The sequence below is a fragment of the Lates calcarifer genome, linkage group LG10 (genome assembly GCF_001640805.2).
Source record: "Lates calcarifer isolate ASB-BC8 linkage group LG10, TLL_Latcal_v3, whole genome shotgun sequence".
In the NCBI taxonomy this organism is placed as follows: domain Eukaryota; kingdom Metazoa; phylum Chordata; class Actinopteri; family Centropomidae; genus Lates; species Lates calcarifer.
Window position 1 is genome coordinate 19,547,196 of NC_066842.1, and position 14,631 is coordinate 19,561,826.

At 42.1% G+C, this 14,631-nt stretch overlaps 1 protein-coding gene across 7 annotated transcripts in view; it reads right to left on the bottom strand.

Annotated features, from left to right (window-relative positions):
• Positions 1-14,631, bottom strand: part of tspan9a (tetraspanin 9a) — a 155,427-nt gene that overhangs the window by 60,924 nt on the left and 79,872 nt on the right. For 3 of the 7 annotated variants that reach the window (XM_018664421.2, XM_051073526.1, XM_018664420.2), the window contains 2 exons: positions 7,843-7,939; positions 6,067-6,146 (listed from right to left, as the gene is read on the bottom strand). In XM_018664421.2, the coding sequence (XP_018519937.1) occupies positions 6,067-6,146; positions 7,843-7,885 (123 nt within the window). In that variant the 5' untranslated portion in view covers positions 7,886-7,939. Of the gene's footprint in view, positions 1-6,066; positions 7,245-7,842; positions 7,940-14,631 lie in introns of those variants that run through there. The other 4 variants (XM_051073527.1, XM_018664425.2, XM_018664423.2 and 1 more) reach the window with 2 other exon arrangements.

Below are 14,631 nucleotides of genomic sequence, written 5' to 3' on the forward strand. Positions count from 1 at the left end.
GTATGAAGGTAATGCACATTCAGAGATATTTGTCACAGTGTGACACTGGAACAGCTTGCAGCTATACTGAATCCCTACAAGTCCACAGGCGTTGTCACTACATGACGATATGTGAAACGTTCAAAGGCAGTGAAAATGCTACAATAATTGCACTCATTTTGTAACATGGATTTAGACAGACTAGTGCATTTCTGTACCACAGTTTGCTTGATAATACCAATCACTTTGCACCAAACTGAATTCAATTATGAAATGTGAAATCATCTTCAGCTGTGAAGCTGCACAGAAAAGCTTGTTTTTGTGGATATTTTTCTCCAGTAGCTTCTGAAAGGATGCCGTGCTTGATCTGTTTTCAAATACTACTGGAAAGAAGGGGCCTGACTTTGTGTTCAATAACCCCAAATACATAATCTATGCGGATATTTACCCCTTTTCAGTTCAACAGTACAAACACATTATTGACCACACAGCACTGATGCTGCCTTTTCTATCGCCTGAGGTGCACCATTTGGCACATAGTCATTACCAAAGATTCTGCTTATGTATGCAGAACTAATGACACTCATCTTTTCCCCTCGTTCCCCCATCCTCTCTACTCTGAACTCCTCTGGCCTATATTTAGAAAAGCAAGATCTCTGTGTCTCACATGCAGGGGCAAAGTGAAGATGGTGAATCTTAGGACTGATGCACTGTATGGTCCTTTTGGATGAGATTTATCAACTAACATGATGACAAATTCCGCCACTGTTAATATGTGTTTTCTCATATGGCACTGAGGAGACTTTCAGGTATGACAGATAGAGTAGATGCATTCATCCCTGTGTGTATAATAATAATACCAATCACTTGGGAACAGAGGATGAATGGCACATAGCAAAGACTGATGTATTCTATGTACTGTAATTCCTGTACCTAGCAGCTATTGTTTATTCATTTGTTCCCACAATGTCCATCTGTCTGTACAAGTCAGTGCCACACAGCTGACACTGTAGCAACTGGGTTAAAACAGCACCTGCACCCTGTTGCTTTATGCAGAGTAGCAAACTTTAGATCTGAATTCTCTAATGGGGTTTCTATGACTGCTAATAACTTAAGACTTGTATGCATATTTTGTGAGGGAGGTTATTTAATCTCTGCTTTAGAAAGTTATTAACTCAGTGAAGTAAAACATTGCAGTTTTCTGCTCCTCGTGTGTGTCATAATCACCTTTTCGCAAAACCAAGCAACAACAACCACTCATGAAGTTCAAAGCCCATCCTATTCAAAGAGCGATTCCACAGCAAAAGCACCACCTACCTACTGTGTCCGAGCCAAAAGCGCACCTCCAATTCTGCCGCTCTATTACCTCGACCCCCTAGAGTGAAACACAGGCAGCTCCGTATCCCAGTTGATCTGCAACATGAGCTAATGAGCTCAGCGGCACCGCACAACACGGCCGGGAAATCGAAGCAGCCGGAGAGAGACGTGTAAATTAGAGTGATCTCCCCAGACGATTTGCTGGACAAAGGCAGGCATATGGAGATATTTACCAAGCAGGTCACTCAATCCGAATCAAGGCCCTGCGTTCTATAGGGAATGCTAATTACAGGACTTCAAGTAATTAAAATGCATATAAATATAGTGATGTTCTCCATGTAAATGTTACAGGAAAATTAAAAGACCCAGTTCTCAGGCAAAACACTCTGGGCACTGTACATTTGATTAAATTTGAGCATATTAGCCAGTATAAACACTTGATGTAGATATGGATGACTCTAAAGACATGTAATCTGAGACTGGTTGTATTGAGTAGCTGAGGTACATCACTATTGATAAAATCCACTGAATGCCTATCCTATCATAGCCGGAGGCGTAAAATTTGTGTGGACAGACTGGCTGAGGTTGATGCTGCATTCTGCCATCTCAAACCCAAAGCCAATTCAAGAGCCAGCCTTTCATGGTGAATTGATGGAATTAAATGCATGTGACAGCACAGCATATACAGCTTGTTTCATCATCTCGCAGGCGCACGCTCCACCCCCATCTATTTCCCTGTGCCGCAATTCTTGTTTCACCTGGCAGTGACTGATGGAGATCAGCTGTGCCTCTTGTGAGGAAGGAAGAAGAGGGAGAAAAAGAAGAAAAAAAAGAAAGTTTACTACAACACACGTTCTCTTGAGCCATAAAACATGACTGAACTTTTCATGTGCCAATACGGGGAATAAGAAACAGGCAAATTGCTTCAGCACCTTAGATCGAAATCCCAGAGGGGAAAGGGACAGCGTGTGTGAAGTGCTTTATGAAATTCCATTCAACCAGACACAAGAGTTTCACGTACACTCTTACACACACACATCTTACAAACAACCTGAGTCTGTCAATAACTCTTTCTGTCTTTCTAGCATCAGAGCGTGGGCACATTTGAAACCTTAAATGTCAAATTCAGTGATTAAATCGATGGGAAAACTAATCTTCTGTAGCCTTGGACCAAATGGTTTACAAATCCGGCAGCAATCCCTTAAGTAAGCACAGGAATTCATGAATGCTAAATACATTTGGTTTTCTCTCCTCTAACAAAGGAGCAGCTTTGATACTACAACCCCTCTTGTACTTGTAGGACAAGACTGCTGAGCTGACACTTTTCTTTTAAATATGAATATCAAATGAGGCTGTAGCGTTTGATATGGTACGATAATGGCACAGTTGGGAAGGGGTCCGTTTAGCTACTGTACAACCTATATCTCCAGAAAAGAAAATGAGCTTGTGTGTGAGGTTGCTTGCGATTTTGGCAGAGTAAAGCCTTGTGTTGTGTTTTTTTTCAAATTGTTTTACTTCTCAAAGGTGTTCAGTATCAACTGGGCAAGATAAATAAGTACAGCAGTGGACAATAAATTGAATCTTGAATGGAGGAGATTAACAGAGGAGGCTGCGAGTAGAGGACACACTGCAGAGTAAGAGGCTGAAATCCTTGCTCCCAGCAAGAACACCAACACTGATATGCTCACAAGGCTGACACCAATAGGACTTAACATCAATCACCCTATCAGGCTGGTCAAACAGTCAGTCAGTGTGTGTGTTTGTGTGTGAGCACAACAGATCCCCCTCCTTACTCAACGAGACACTTTGTAACACATTGTCACAGCACAAAGGCCATTAGCTTTGATGATTGTTGGCTTTAGCATAGGGCCATCTGAAGGAGCCGTGCTCTCAATCCTTAACCGCACCACCCAATACTGCCCTAATCTGCCCGAAAGTCCCCCTAGAGCTCAGATTCTCCTAATCCCTTATAAGAAAGAGGAACCAGATGGTCATGAACAACTGCTGGGGGGGGGGGCTGAGGATGAGCGCATGTATGGAGATGCCTGGAGTGCCTGCCGCTGTTTACCTTGTGCTTCAAGTTACCACTGTAAGACCCGTGCAGTGGATGGTGTGTGGGTGGCGAGTGTGCTTCCAAGGATGGCTGTTACGTGTGTGTATGTACGGCAAACTGCGCTCATGTGTGCACACGCAGACAGAAAGAAGAGACCCCTGCTGTACCTGGTGTCGGTTTACTGCAGCGCACCATACCCCCCACCCATTCAGTCTTGAGATGAGATGTCAGAGCTTCAGAGGCAAACCTCGCCTACCAGCTGCGGTAACCTTGTGATTCCTGAAGTGTCAGAGGTAGAGCAGTGCGGTCCCAGGGGTGTCAAGATACAACATGCCTCTCACCCTACCTACCTCTATCTCAGAGTCCTCACATTCTGATGGACCCATCTGTTACATGCTGCATCAAAACCCACACGTCACCCAACTCTTTTTCCAGGGGACTCTGATTAAACTGCTATTAAAATGGTCGATTGCTGGGAAGAAAACAAGAGTATTAGTCTGCGGGAATAGAGGGGAATATTCATAGTGGGTGTTCATTAAGTGAACATTACCAGAGTAAAAATTCAATTATTGCACAGCAGGGAATGTGCTGCGCTGGGGGAAAGTCCACAGCCACTTAAGATCCCTCTGCCCCCATGCACACACACGCACACACATGCACACACACAAACATGTGATGAGAAACAGAGTCCTCAAAACTCACACTAAGAGGAGAGCTTCTGCACACACTTAGGATGGCTGTATTGCACATCCACTGAGGCCAACAAGCTAGACTCCACATGAATCGGAGGTCACCAGCCTTGAAATCCAAAGCCTCTTTTCTGACTCCTTATTAGCGGTGTGCAGCAGCCTGGTTATTAGTGGCAGGGTTTTCGCCACCGAAAAGGGTTAAACACAAACTGAGCCTTGGAAAGAACCTAGGAAGTAAACACCTTCGCACAAATCCCCTGTGACTGCTGCTCAAGTAGATAGTGGATAATAATGACCTCCTGACCTCCGCTAAAGGTTGACCTATAGCACTGCACTGAGGCAACATCTAATCTATAAAATGAGGAACTGACATACAGGTAACTGATGGTGTCACTCTGTTAATGCAGAGTCTAATAAGACCATGACCTTTCATACGATAAAAAAAAAAAGAGGATTTCATATGTTTAAATGAAGCTTCACTACTGATCGATCATTTATTTGGTCGCCAGTCGATATGGGACACTGCTTGAAATTTCCATTCCTTACTCAAACAGTGATGATGTCAAGGCCTGAGCACTTAATTGCTTTCTACATATACTGACTGAGTTCAAAAGGGGTGCTCATGTCAAGGTAAGTCAATGTCTACCTTAATGAATCTAACATCAGCTAAGATTTTCTGACCCTTTCATTCCCTTAAATAAACATTTACATCAAGGAGAGGCACATGGGAGAGCCTCTGAGCCATCTCTGTGTCTTTGCCAATCACTCTTGCCTCTGCCACTGTGGACTGAGTAATGATTTGAGGATGATATATGGAGATATTGCCCTGAAGCAGCAAAGATCTTCCCTGCTCCTGGCCTGAGGATGGCCACTAGCAGGGCTGTCCGTTCTCATATATTACAGAGGCAGACGATGAGATAGATCTCAGGCTTTGTGTGGCGCATGTGTACGTGTGCGTGTTGTAAATGCTGGCCCTGTTCACAGCTGGGCTCCGGCTAATGCCCACTTTGTTGCCTCCAACGTGCCCCAGTTAGCAGGGCTCACAACCCAGTGACATGGTGGGCCGCGGTTGGTAGAGTCCCCAGTGTTGGGATGTTTTTACGCTTCACGCTTCGCTGCATCCACACAAAAGACTTGGCCCCATAACCCTTAAGCCCTATAATCCATTCTGTAAACATCCAAGGGATACCCACTTTTACAACAAATGCCCATGCATGGGTGCAAATCAGAGCCTGCCACACGCTGGCCAGGTTTCTCTAGGTGAAATCTATTTGAGAGTAGACTGGGCAGAGCACAATTACATAAGGATTCTTTTTTATTATTACTGTAACTATTACTGTAATTACAGTTAATACAGATAATAACTACAATTACAGTGATTCTGGGCTTTATCATCATTACTGTTTTCTATATTATCGATCATAGTCTTACCCAAGAGCATACACATTTCATTAAAAGAGTAAGCAATAAAATGAAGCACACAAATCAGATCATCTCCTCCAGAATCACTTGAAACTCATGCTGACCACCTCAGCTCATATCCCCTCTGTGCATATTGTGTTCCCCATCAATGTAACTGCACTGTAGAGACATATTCTGTTTCACTTGCATACCAAAGACAGCATTTCAACTTCATGTTCACTGTAAATCATATAACCATCTGAATGAGTGACCCTAATGAACCCATGTCCTCCTTACCACCACAATCCAACCTGCCCCCAACACCCTACCACCCCAACCCAACCCCACCAGTCACATACAAAAGGAGACCTGGTGCAATGCCACTGACTCTGTCATGACATCCAGGAATAGCAACGTGCAAAGAGAGGAACAGGCATAAACACCCTGATGTAATAATTAGAAACGCATGATTGCACTGACAACCATCACTTTGCCATAATGTTTCCTGATTAACATTTTAAATAACTTATCAAGCACTGAGCCTTTACATTGGCTATCATAGCATTAACTATATCAGTGTGAACATATACGATGAGCAAAACATTAACAAAATAATGAGCCACTTACCCAGAAGATGAGATTGAAGATGAACATCATGTACTTCAAGCAGCAGAGGCACCCTCTTGCCATGTTGCACTTCTTGAATTCTAAAAGGAACACAAAGGATAGATCCAGGTAAAAGACTACGTATTTGCTGCCTTTGGGTGAGCTGTTCTTGTTGTTGGACTTGTCTCCTGTGCTGGCGTCAGCCGCTGCTCCAGCCTGCCCCTGCTGTGCGTTTTTGCGCGGCCCCGTGGAGCCGTAGAAAGCGCCGGCAGTGAACCCGCGGCCGCCAAACGGGCGGCCAGACGTGGAGGCTTGAGCAAAATCAGAGTCTCTGCTATCTACTGAAGGGCTACGGTGAATGGCTGACTCCTCACTGCTGGACTTCTCCATGCTCTAGGGCTGCAGCTGCTGATGAAGAGCTCCCTGACGCACAGTCTACCATAGTCTCAGAGATGACAGGACAGAACAACTCGCCCTCCAAATCTCCAATGCTTCACACTCTGAAGCAGAAAAAGAAAGATAAAAGCCTCACAGAAACACAACCACATCCACCTCAAAGCGCACAGTTGAATCAGAAAGTCTCCAGTATAGTAATGAGAAGAACTGCACTGCTCAGGCACCTCTGCCAGGCTTAAGTGTCTTCTGTTTGCTGCTGCTGTCTTGCTTTGATAGTCCTGAAGTAACTGTGCAGAAGGGTCCTGTGAGGAGCATTACCCTCGCCTTATGACAGGACTGTCTTTCCAGGAAGAAGTTCCAGCGCTCCCTCTATCCCCTCCTGTAATATCACTCTCCTTCAATGCTGCTTAATGCTGTGCCGGGCTGCTCCAGTGGGAGTGACCCCAGTGAGTCTCAGCTGCTCCACTTCCACGTTCTATTGCTGACCTGGTAACTTTTCTCCCCTCCTCACTCTCCTCTCCTCTCTCCACTGCTCTGCTCCTTCTCCGTCCTCCTCTTCTCAACGTGTTCTGATGCGCTCTGTCTCTCTCCGTCTCTCTCTGAGTGTGCCTGTCTTCTCTAGTGTACCATTCTGCGCTCAGTGGCTCAGTCCTCTGCACTGCCTGTGCTCTGCTCTCCCAACAGCAGTGCTCTGGATGATGTGCTATTATCGGCAGACGCAACTAACGGGCATTCCCTATCTCCCAACAAGAGCACTGCCCTCCTCCCCCAGCTCTCTCTCCCTCTCTCTCTTTCTCTCTCTCTCCCTCCCTCTCCCTCCCCCAGCCCCTCCCCACTGCTGAGCAGACAGCCAATGCAGCAGCTGCAGCCAGACCTGAGCTCCTCCTCTCCATTCCCTGTGTCTTTAATAAGCCCATCACTGTGTTTGCTTTGACTATACATGTTCAGCAATTTCATCCCTGCTGTCAAGGGAATTGAAAGGCCGGAGATGAGTTCAACAAAATAAAAGAAACAAACAAACCCCCCCAAAAAAAGAAGTGTCAAGGTAATTGTAGATAAGTAATGGGTTGTGAGTGGAGTACCAGGGTTGGGGTGTGTGGGATTGTATGAAATTGCTGGCATGGCTTATGTATGCGAAGTGCTTTGACTGTCAGCCTGACTGCAGGTGATGATACAGACACTTCTGATTTTGCACATTCCAGTGTAGCTTCAGTTTGTAATTTCAATAATTAATGTTGCCATAAATGAACTGTGTTAACTGTGACATCAAGTGATATAGTACATTACATATCTATGTATATGTGTATCTGTGAAAACCTGAAACATCAGGCAATGATCATTAGAGTGATTGCTGCATCTAAAGTGGGTGGTGGTGACAGTACAGAGCTGCAGTTCAGTCACCTTGTTGCCCTACGTTGTTCGTCACTGCACTGCCCACATCCATGTAAGGGGACCCAATTAACTTGGCAGCATCCAGGCTCTGGAATTATGGCACCATCTGAAGCATGGAAAGGGGATAGTGGCTTTAAGATGCTGAACACTCTCCGATGCAGAGCCAGGGTCAAACGCTGAATAGCCCCGCTGATTCACACACCATGCTGACAAGATATTATAGAGCTTTGATTTTAAATTTATCTAGCTCCACAAATAGCTACACATCTTTAACATCAGAGAACAAAGGCTTAATGGTACAGGATGCTCAAGATAGTGACTGTGAGGGTGGCAACTAAAATAAATAAAACAGGATAGCTACTGCCACGTCCAAGTTGTATCTAGCTGTGTAAGTGTGCCAGAGCTTAATTTTATCCTCATTAGACCGCAACTATTAAAATAGCAGTGTAATTGCCCTTATTGACTCTCAGAATCAACTTTTTCTCCAGTACTGTCTCCCTAAAACAAGTCTACCGCTAGACTGCACATTGTTGTGCAGCAGTAATGGTCTTCTGTCAGTTGAGAGCCGGTGATGGCTCTGCCTCCAGACAGATGGGGAGAGAGATTCAACTGAATGGTCTTAAAGGCAAATCCAGTAAAACCTAATTGACATAGACAACCTAATCCAACCCTCTTGTGTTTCACCATTGTGGAGTAAAAACTGGTTGAAATCAGGTTTCAGCTCTTGGCTGGTTAAAACTGCACCATAATTTGTAAGTATGATGGTTAAAAAAACATTACAAAAAATTACAAATCCTTGCATATGAAATCACATTTACACATAGGTTCAACAGTATTCATTTACCACTCTCATGTCTCCATGGTAAATGCGAGGCTACAGCCAGCAGTAGGTTAGCTTAGCTTAGCATTAAAACTGGAAGCAGGAGGAAACAGCAAGTCTGACAGAAGGTAGCAAAATCCACCTACCAACAGCTCTACAGCTCACTAATTAACAAACACATATTGTGTAAAACTTGTGAAACAAAGTGTGGTTTTTTATTGGGGATTATGCGCCAGACTATTTGTTTTAGTTATTGTGTAACTTTCAGTGGTGGAAGAAGCATTCAGATGACGATCAAGTTCCACACAGTAACACATACAAATAAAAAGATCAAGGCAGTGAAATTCCAGCAACTCCCATGTTCTGCGAGGTAATATCATTGTTTTTGTCAATGGAGTCCGGTTGATATATATAGTGATGTTTCTGGTTAAAAACGAATGATATGACTACCCAATAAAAAAAGTCTATCTCTGTAGGAATCCTGTCTGTAATGTTGTCAGACAACAACAGAATGGGATACGTTGCAGAAGCTGTTAGCTGTGGCCGGGTAGACCTCTTGCTCAATACGGCAGTGATGCTAAAGATTTTTGTCCCCGTCAATCATTTACAACCAAAACTAAGGAAAAATAAGGCCCGGGTTCAAAAATACTGGAGTTATCTTTTAAGTGAACCAATTATGACTGGAAAAAAAGTCACTTTAAGGACAGGTTATCATGTTATAAATATATTTTCTAAGTGTTACCAATAGTAAAAGGTTTTGATTATGAGGAAGAAATATGAATGCTAAAATGAATCTCTCAAGACCTTCCATAGTTAGTACAGTCTTGCAGGCTTGACAATGTATTTCACAAGGTTTCTAGGTGGCTTCAAAAAGCTTTCATTAACTGAAAGATTACTGCAAATTCATCAGAGTCATTGACAGAGCTAGGTTTCCCTATCAGTCATGTATACATAGGTAAAAAGCAAAAAAAGAAAGTCAGAACTCAGGTGCTTTCCATCTAGTGAGCTTTCAGGCCCTTAACTCCAAATTCAATACAATCTGTGTCAGTGCTGCTCTCTCTAAGAGTTACACACATTTATCAGAGCTCAGTAGGGCTCTTAGTGTGTATCTTAAAGATTCTGCAACTAGCCTGAAGGACACATTTGAGCCCATTCCCCCCTGAACCACACACAGATCCATCCATCGACATCCATCCAGAGACATGGGGCTCTATGCTGCTGCATTATAGTTTGAGGGGGTAAAGAAAGAGAGAAAGAGAGGCAAAGTGAGACTCGGGAGAAGCGGGTGTCTGTAGGGTGACACAGAGGAATTGAGGCTTGGAGAGAAGATGAAAAATATGCAGAGCAGCTGCAGAGCCAGACCAGAGCAGAGAGCCGGGGCTGTGATATGAGGGGTTGAGTGAAATGACATTGTATTCAAACATTCTCTCTGATGTTGAGTAAATGTGGCAGCTTCTTTAACATGTGTATGTTGCAAAGACAGAGATGAGAGTTCAGAGGGAGTAAACTTGGACTCTCCTAGAGTCAGTCAGATAACACTTTGCAAAAGACAATGGGAAGCAAACACTTGACCATGAACGTTATTCAGGGCACTATGCAAAAATAATGACACATGATTGGTTAAAGAAGAGGCTAAAATAAGTGGTAAGAGAAATGTTAGCTGGTATGCAGTATAGTATCTAGAACAAGATCTTCTAACCTGAAAACAGGAGGGGTAAAGTGAAAATTACTATCAGTCTGTTGCTCTCTAATGAAATAGTTTAAGACCAGCCCACGGGAATCCTTCCATTAGAAACATAAGATTTAAACTTGAGGTGAATAACTCCAATATCATCTTAAAAATAAGGAAATACTCCTGTATCTTCAAATTGGTACTGCAATATTTTATCAGTAAATCTAACAAATTCCATTTTATTGTGTCTACAAATAATAACTAAACCTTAAATGCCTTATACATGACCTTGTTTCTTTGTTATGATGGCTGGAGGAGATGTGTTTTATAATTCATCAGGGCTAGATGAAAAATGTAATTTTACCTGTAGTCTTAATAGTCTGTGTTGTTTGGGTTAAATTATACATCAGGGATATAAAAAAAGAGTTTCTTAGAAAAGCTAAATTGACTGCACTTGATAAAAATACATTTATAAAACACATATAAAAAATATTGTAACAGAAAAAAAAAGCTTTGTATTTTCCGGAGCACTTTGTTAATCTACTTTATCATTTCATGCCTTGTATAATATTCGCTATAACATCTCTGTACATCTGGCAGGGTTTAGCAGCTTTACGGGGACCTAAATCTATTTTTAATTAGTCAGTTTAATTTGTATTCATACATCATGTCTTTATCCAACTTTATCTTCTTTATCATCACCTATCAAACATACTTTATGTTAGAGCCACTCAATAACATGATTTATTGTAATTTTCTCAAATTGATGCATATAGGTGCGATTTTATGTGGACTGACTGAATTAGTTGCATATACCCTTTTATAGCGGTTTATGTCCTAAGCTTGCTCTATGTACGTGCAGAGGTCCTACCACAAACATACTTTCATAAAGTTGAGAGACAGATTAAAAAGAACAATGGTCAGAATTGAAGAAGCAGTAACCGAGATACCACACATACTCATTTTTAGTTCCAAGTGTGGGATGAGCTTCAGAATTATTATGAATCTTATATTTGCCATAATGCAACTGTCACACCCTCCCTGCCTTCGTAAACACCCACATCTTTCTTTCATGAAGGATTTCTGTTATAAATTTATAGTGTCCAACCTCAAATACAGGAAACCCCTTATGGCATCACTATTACATCATCAGGGGACTTTTTTTCAGACAGTAGCTCCCCGCAGAATCAAAGAGGACAAATATTTTCAGAATATGAATAGTGCCCCAAACACACAAATCGTTATGTGTAAAATTGGTGGCATCCCCTTTAATGAACAATCCATATCAAAAATACTGCACCCGATACATTGAGCAGGCAGAACATTGGGTCATTTGTGCCAGTTTACCACTGTTAAACTAGTGGCTACAGTTAAAATACTCCGATACTTAAGTCCAGTTATCAGAGATATCCATTACAACATGATAGCCAGCATACTAACAGCTCATTTCTCTGAAGAAAACACTGTAACTGCATAATAAATCAAAAAACAAGCTGCACCCCATCAGCTACAGCCAGAGGATGGTTCAGCCACTACTGTATGTACAACAGAAGAAGACAGAGGGACAGAATATGAATGGGGAACGCTAAAGAAAAAAATGAAACCCACTCATGTTATACTGCACTTTGTATTATGAGCTGAAATATCCTTTTGATAAAGTGTGTTCTTGGTGCACTTCATCTGCAAGGCCTGGGAAAAAAATGACAGCTGAGTTTGCTTGTGAGAATGTTTTTTGATACCATAATACAATATATGACTGTGTCTGGTAAGACTGTCTGTGTGTGCATGTTTGTGTGTGTGAATGTCTTTTTGAAGGCTTTAGTTTTTGCTTTTTACATCAGAAGTTTGTTTTGGTAGATTTTAGCCCTTGATCCTTGCTGTTCTCTGATTTTATACCATTTAAAATGAATATGTTTTCTATTGGTTGTTCTAGCTCTGGTTACCTGTAATAATCTTTTGTCATTATTTTTTGACATTTTAAAGATTGCATGACTAATTAGTCTATTAATCAAAACATAATTGATAGATTTATCTATTGTGAAATCATTAAATGCAGCCTCGCTCATCTATGAAACTCATTTTCCCCCAAAATGTCACTGGGTAAAAGAGCATGGTAGACAGAAACCGATGAGATAATTACACATGGACATATGAAATGAGGGAGTGTTCTGCTGAAAGTTTGATGGTGCAGGTGATGTAACGTGTTTTGGCCTGTATGATACAGACCTCTCAAAAATATTTGCTTGTCTGCTGATGAAATTTGGTTCAAATCTTTGATATTTCAGTCGCTGATTAAGTGTTCGTGACCTCAAGAAGGTTTCTTTTAGTACACGAATGATTCAATCAAGTTTTCGGTTTAATTTGATACATAAAAGTTGTTTTCATTCAGTCACCTTCCAAGCTCCAAAACCTTCCAAGAATCCTCAAGGGAGGAATTAAAATGGAGGCCCACTATTTTTGGCCAAATGAATAAACAGAATCATGTCTTTCATGGGGAAAATGTTATTATTTTATTTTATTTCATTTTTACGTCTTTGATATCCTGCCACTGAATGTCTCTAATTTACTGACTGGAATTGAATCATGACAATCACAGCCACAGTCACAAGGTCACTTCACACATGACAGCATTCCAAAAACAGCGGATCCGATAAAACGTCAATCAAGGAAACTTTAAGAAAATGTGATGTTCTCAAAAAATAACAGAATATGAAGGTGTAACTGATAGCCTCTGAGATACAGTGAATCAATCATTTAAAAAGGAGGACTGCTGCTTTTTACACATGTAACAAAGACAAAAAGAATGGCAACAAGATAATTACTGGCTAATTTGTCTTTGCTCATATTACACATGGAATTAGTGCTGCATACCTTTGACCGTGTCAGTCTGAAACCAGACCTGCAGACATATAGCATACGACATGCGACAGCACATGATCCTGGTGTGAATGTATGATCAAGGCCTGAGCATAAGGAGAGGATTAAAACTACAAAGGGTTTCCTCCCACACAATATGTCACTGCCAGTGGCCCTTAGATCCTCTGAACGTTTGGCCAAGTCTGTTGCTGTGGATGCAAACACACACACACACACCGTGGACAACATGACACGGCCAATGTCGATCATACACTTTGAGGAAGTTTAACAGTAAAAGGACAAAATAAACAAACAAGTAGACAAGGACGACTTCTGCTCAGACAATATGCCAGGATGTGGGGGTGTGCTAACAACCTATTAATTCTGATGTCTGTCTCGTCTCCAAAATCAAATTAAAATCAGATGTCAATCTGGTTTGATATTTATGGTTCTGTCTTGCCCTTTTATGATGCTCTGAATATTACCCTCTGAGAGGAGGCTGGCCAGACAGTGCAGCCATTCCTCGGTCGTTCTTGGGTGATTTGCAACCAAAAAGTCAATAAAGGTGTCTGGAAAGGGTGTTAATTAGGAATTTATGACACAGGCTCCCCTGAAGATCCAACTGTGATAGTATGTGAGGGCTCCAGATAATGGCAATAAAGCTGGAAAGGATCAAGCACTGATCCTCAAAGTCAAATGCTCTAAACACTGACCGCATTTGGGCGTATCAACCCAGTGTTGACTGACCATTTACAAAGCTAGACACTGTTCAACCTCGCATATTTCATGTGCTTACGCAAACTTGCTAAACAGGTTTGTATTTGTTTACTCATCCTTGCAAGTGGGAAAACCCCCTGACATTCACGCTATGAGAAAGGAACCAACTGCTGAGAACCACACACTGATGTTTGTGGATCTTGTCAGGATTTGAGAGAAAAAGCAGTCTCTGTCTACAGATAGACAGAGGTGCATGCAGGGTTCCCACACACATGCGCGCGCACACAGCCATGTAAAATTAAATACACATAAAGCCCCAAAGCCCCAGTAACCAGTCCTGCAGCCAAGCCCCAATCTAAACTTAATTCCTGCAGCCACGTCCATCAGAGCTGTGGGGGAATGAGGTAGGACACGAGAGACAGGGAGGGTTTTACAAGTAAAGTAAGTATACTCCAACTACAGGATACTACATTAGCATTTAGATCAGAAAGTGTCTCTTGCCATTGAAATGCAACATAGTATCACAGTGCAGTAAAGTCCAGTTCAATACAGGCCCTTGCAGAGGGGTCAAATGCCTGTGATGTCTGTAGCAGTACGATATATGAATCTCAGAATAGCTTATGCAGATAAATCAAGGGTGACACAGTGTTCTGATAATGTTGATCAAAGGAGTAGAATAGCAAAGTTCACCACTGTCCTCAGCTTTATGTAATATTTAAAACGACCATGACTG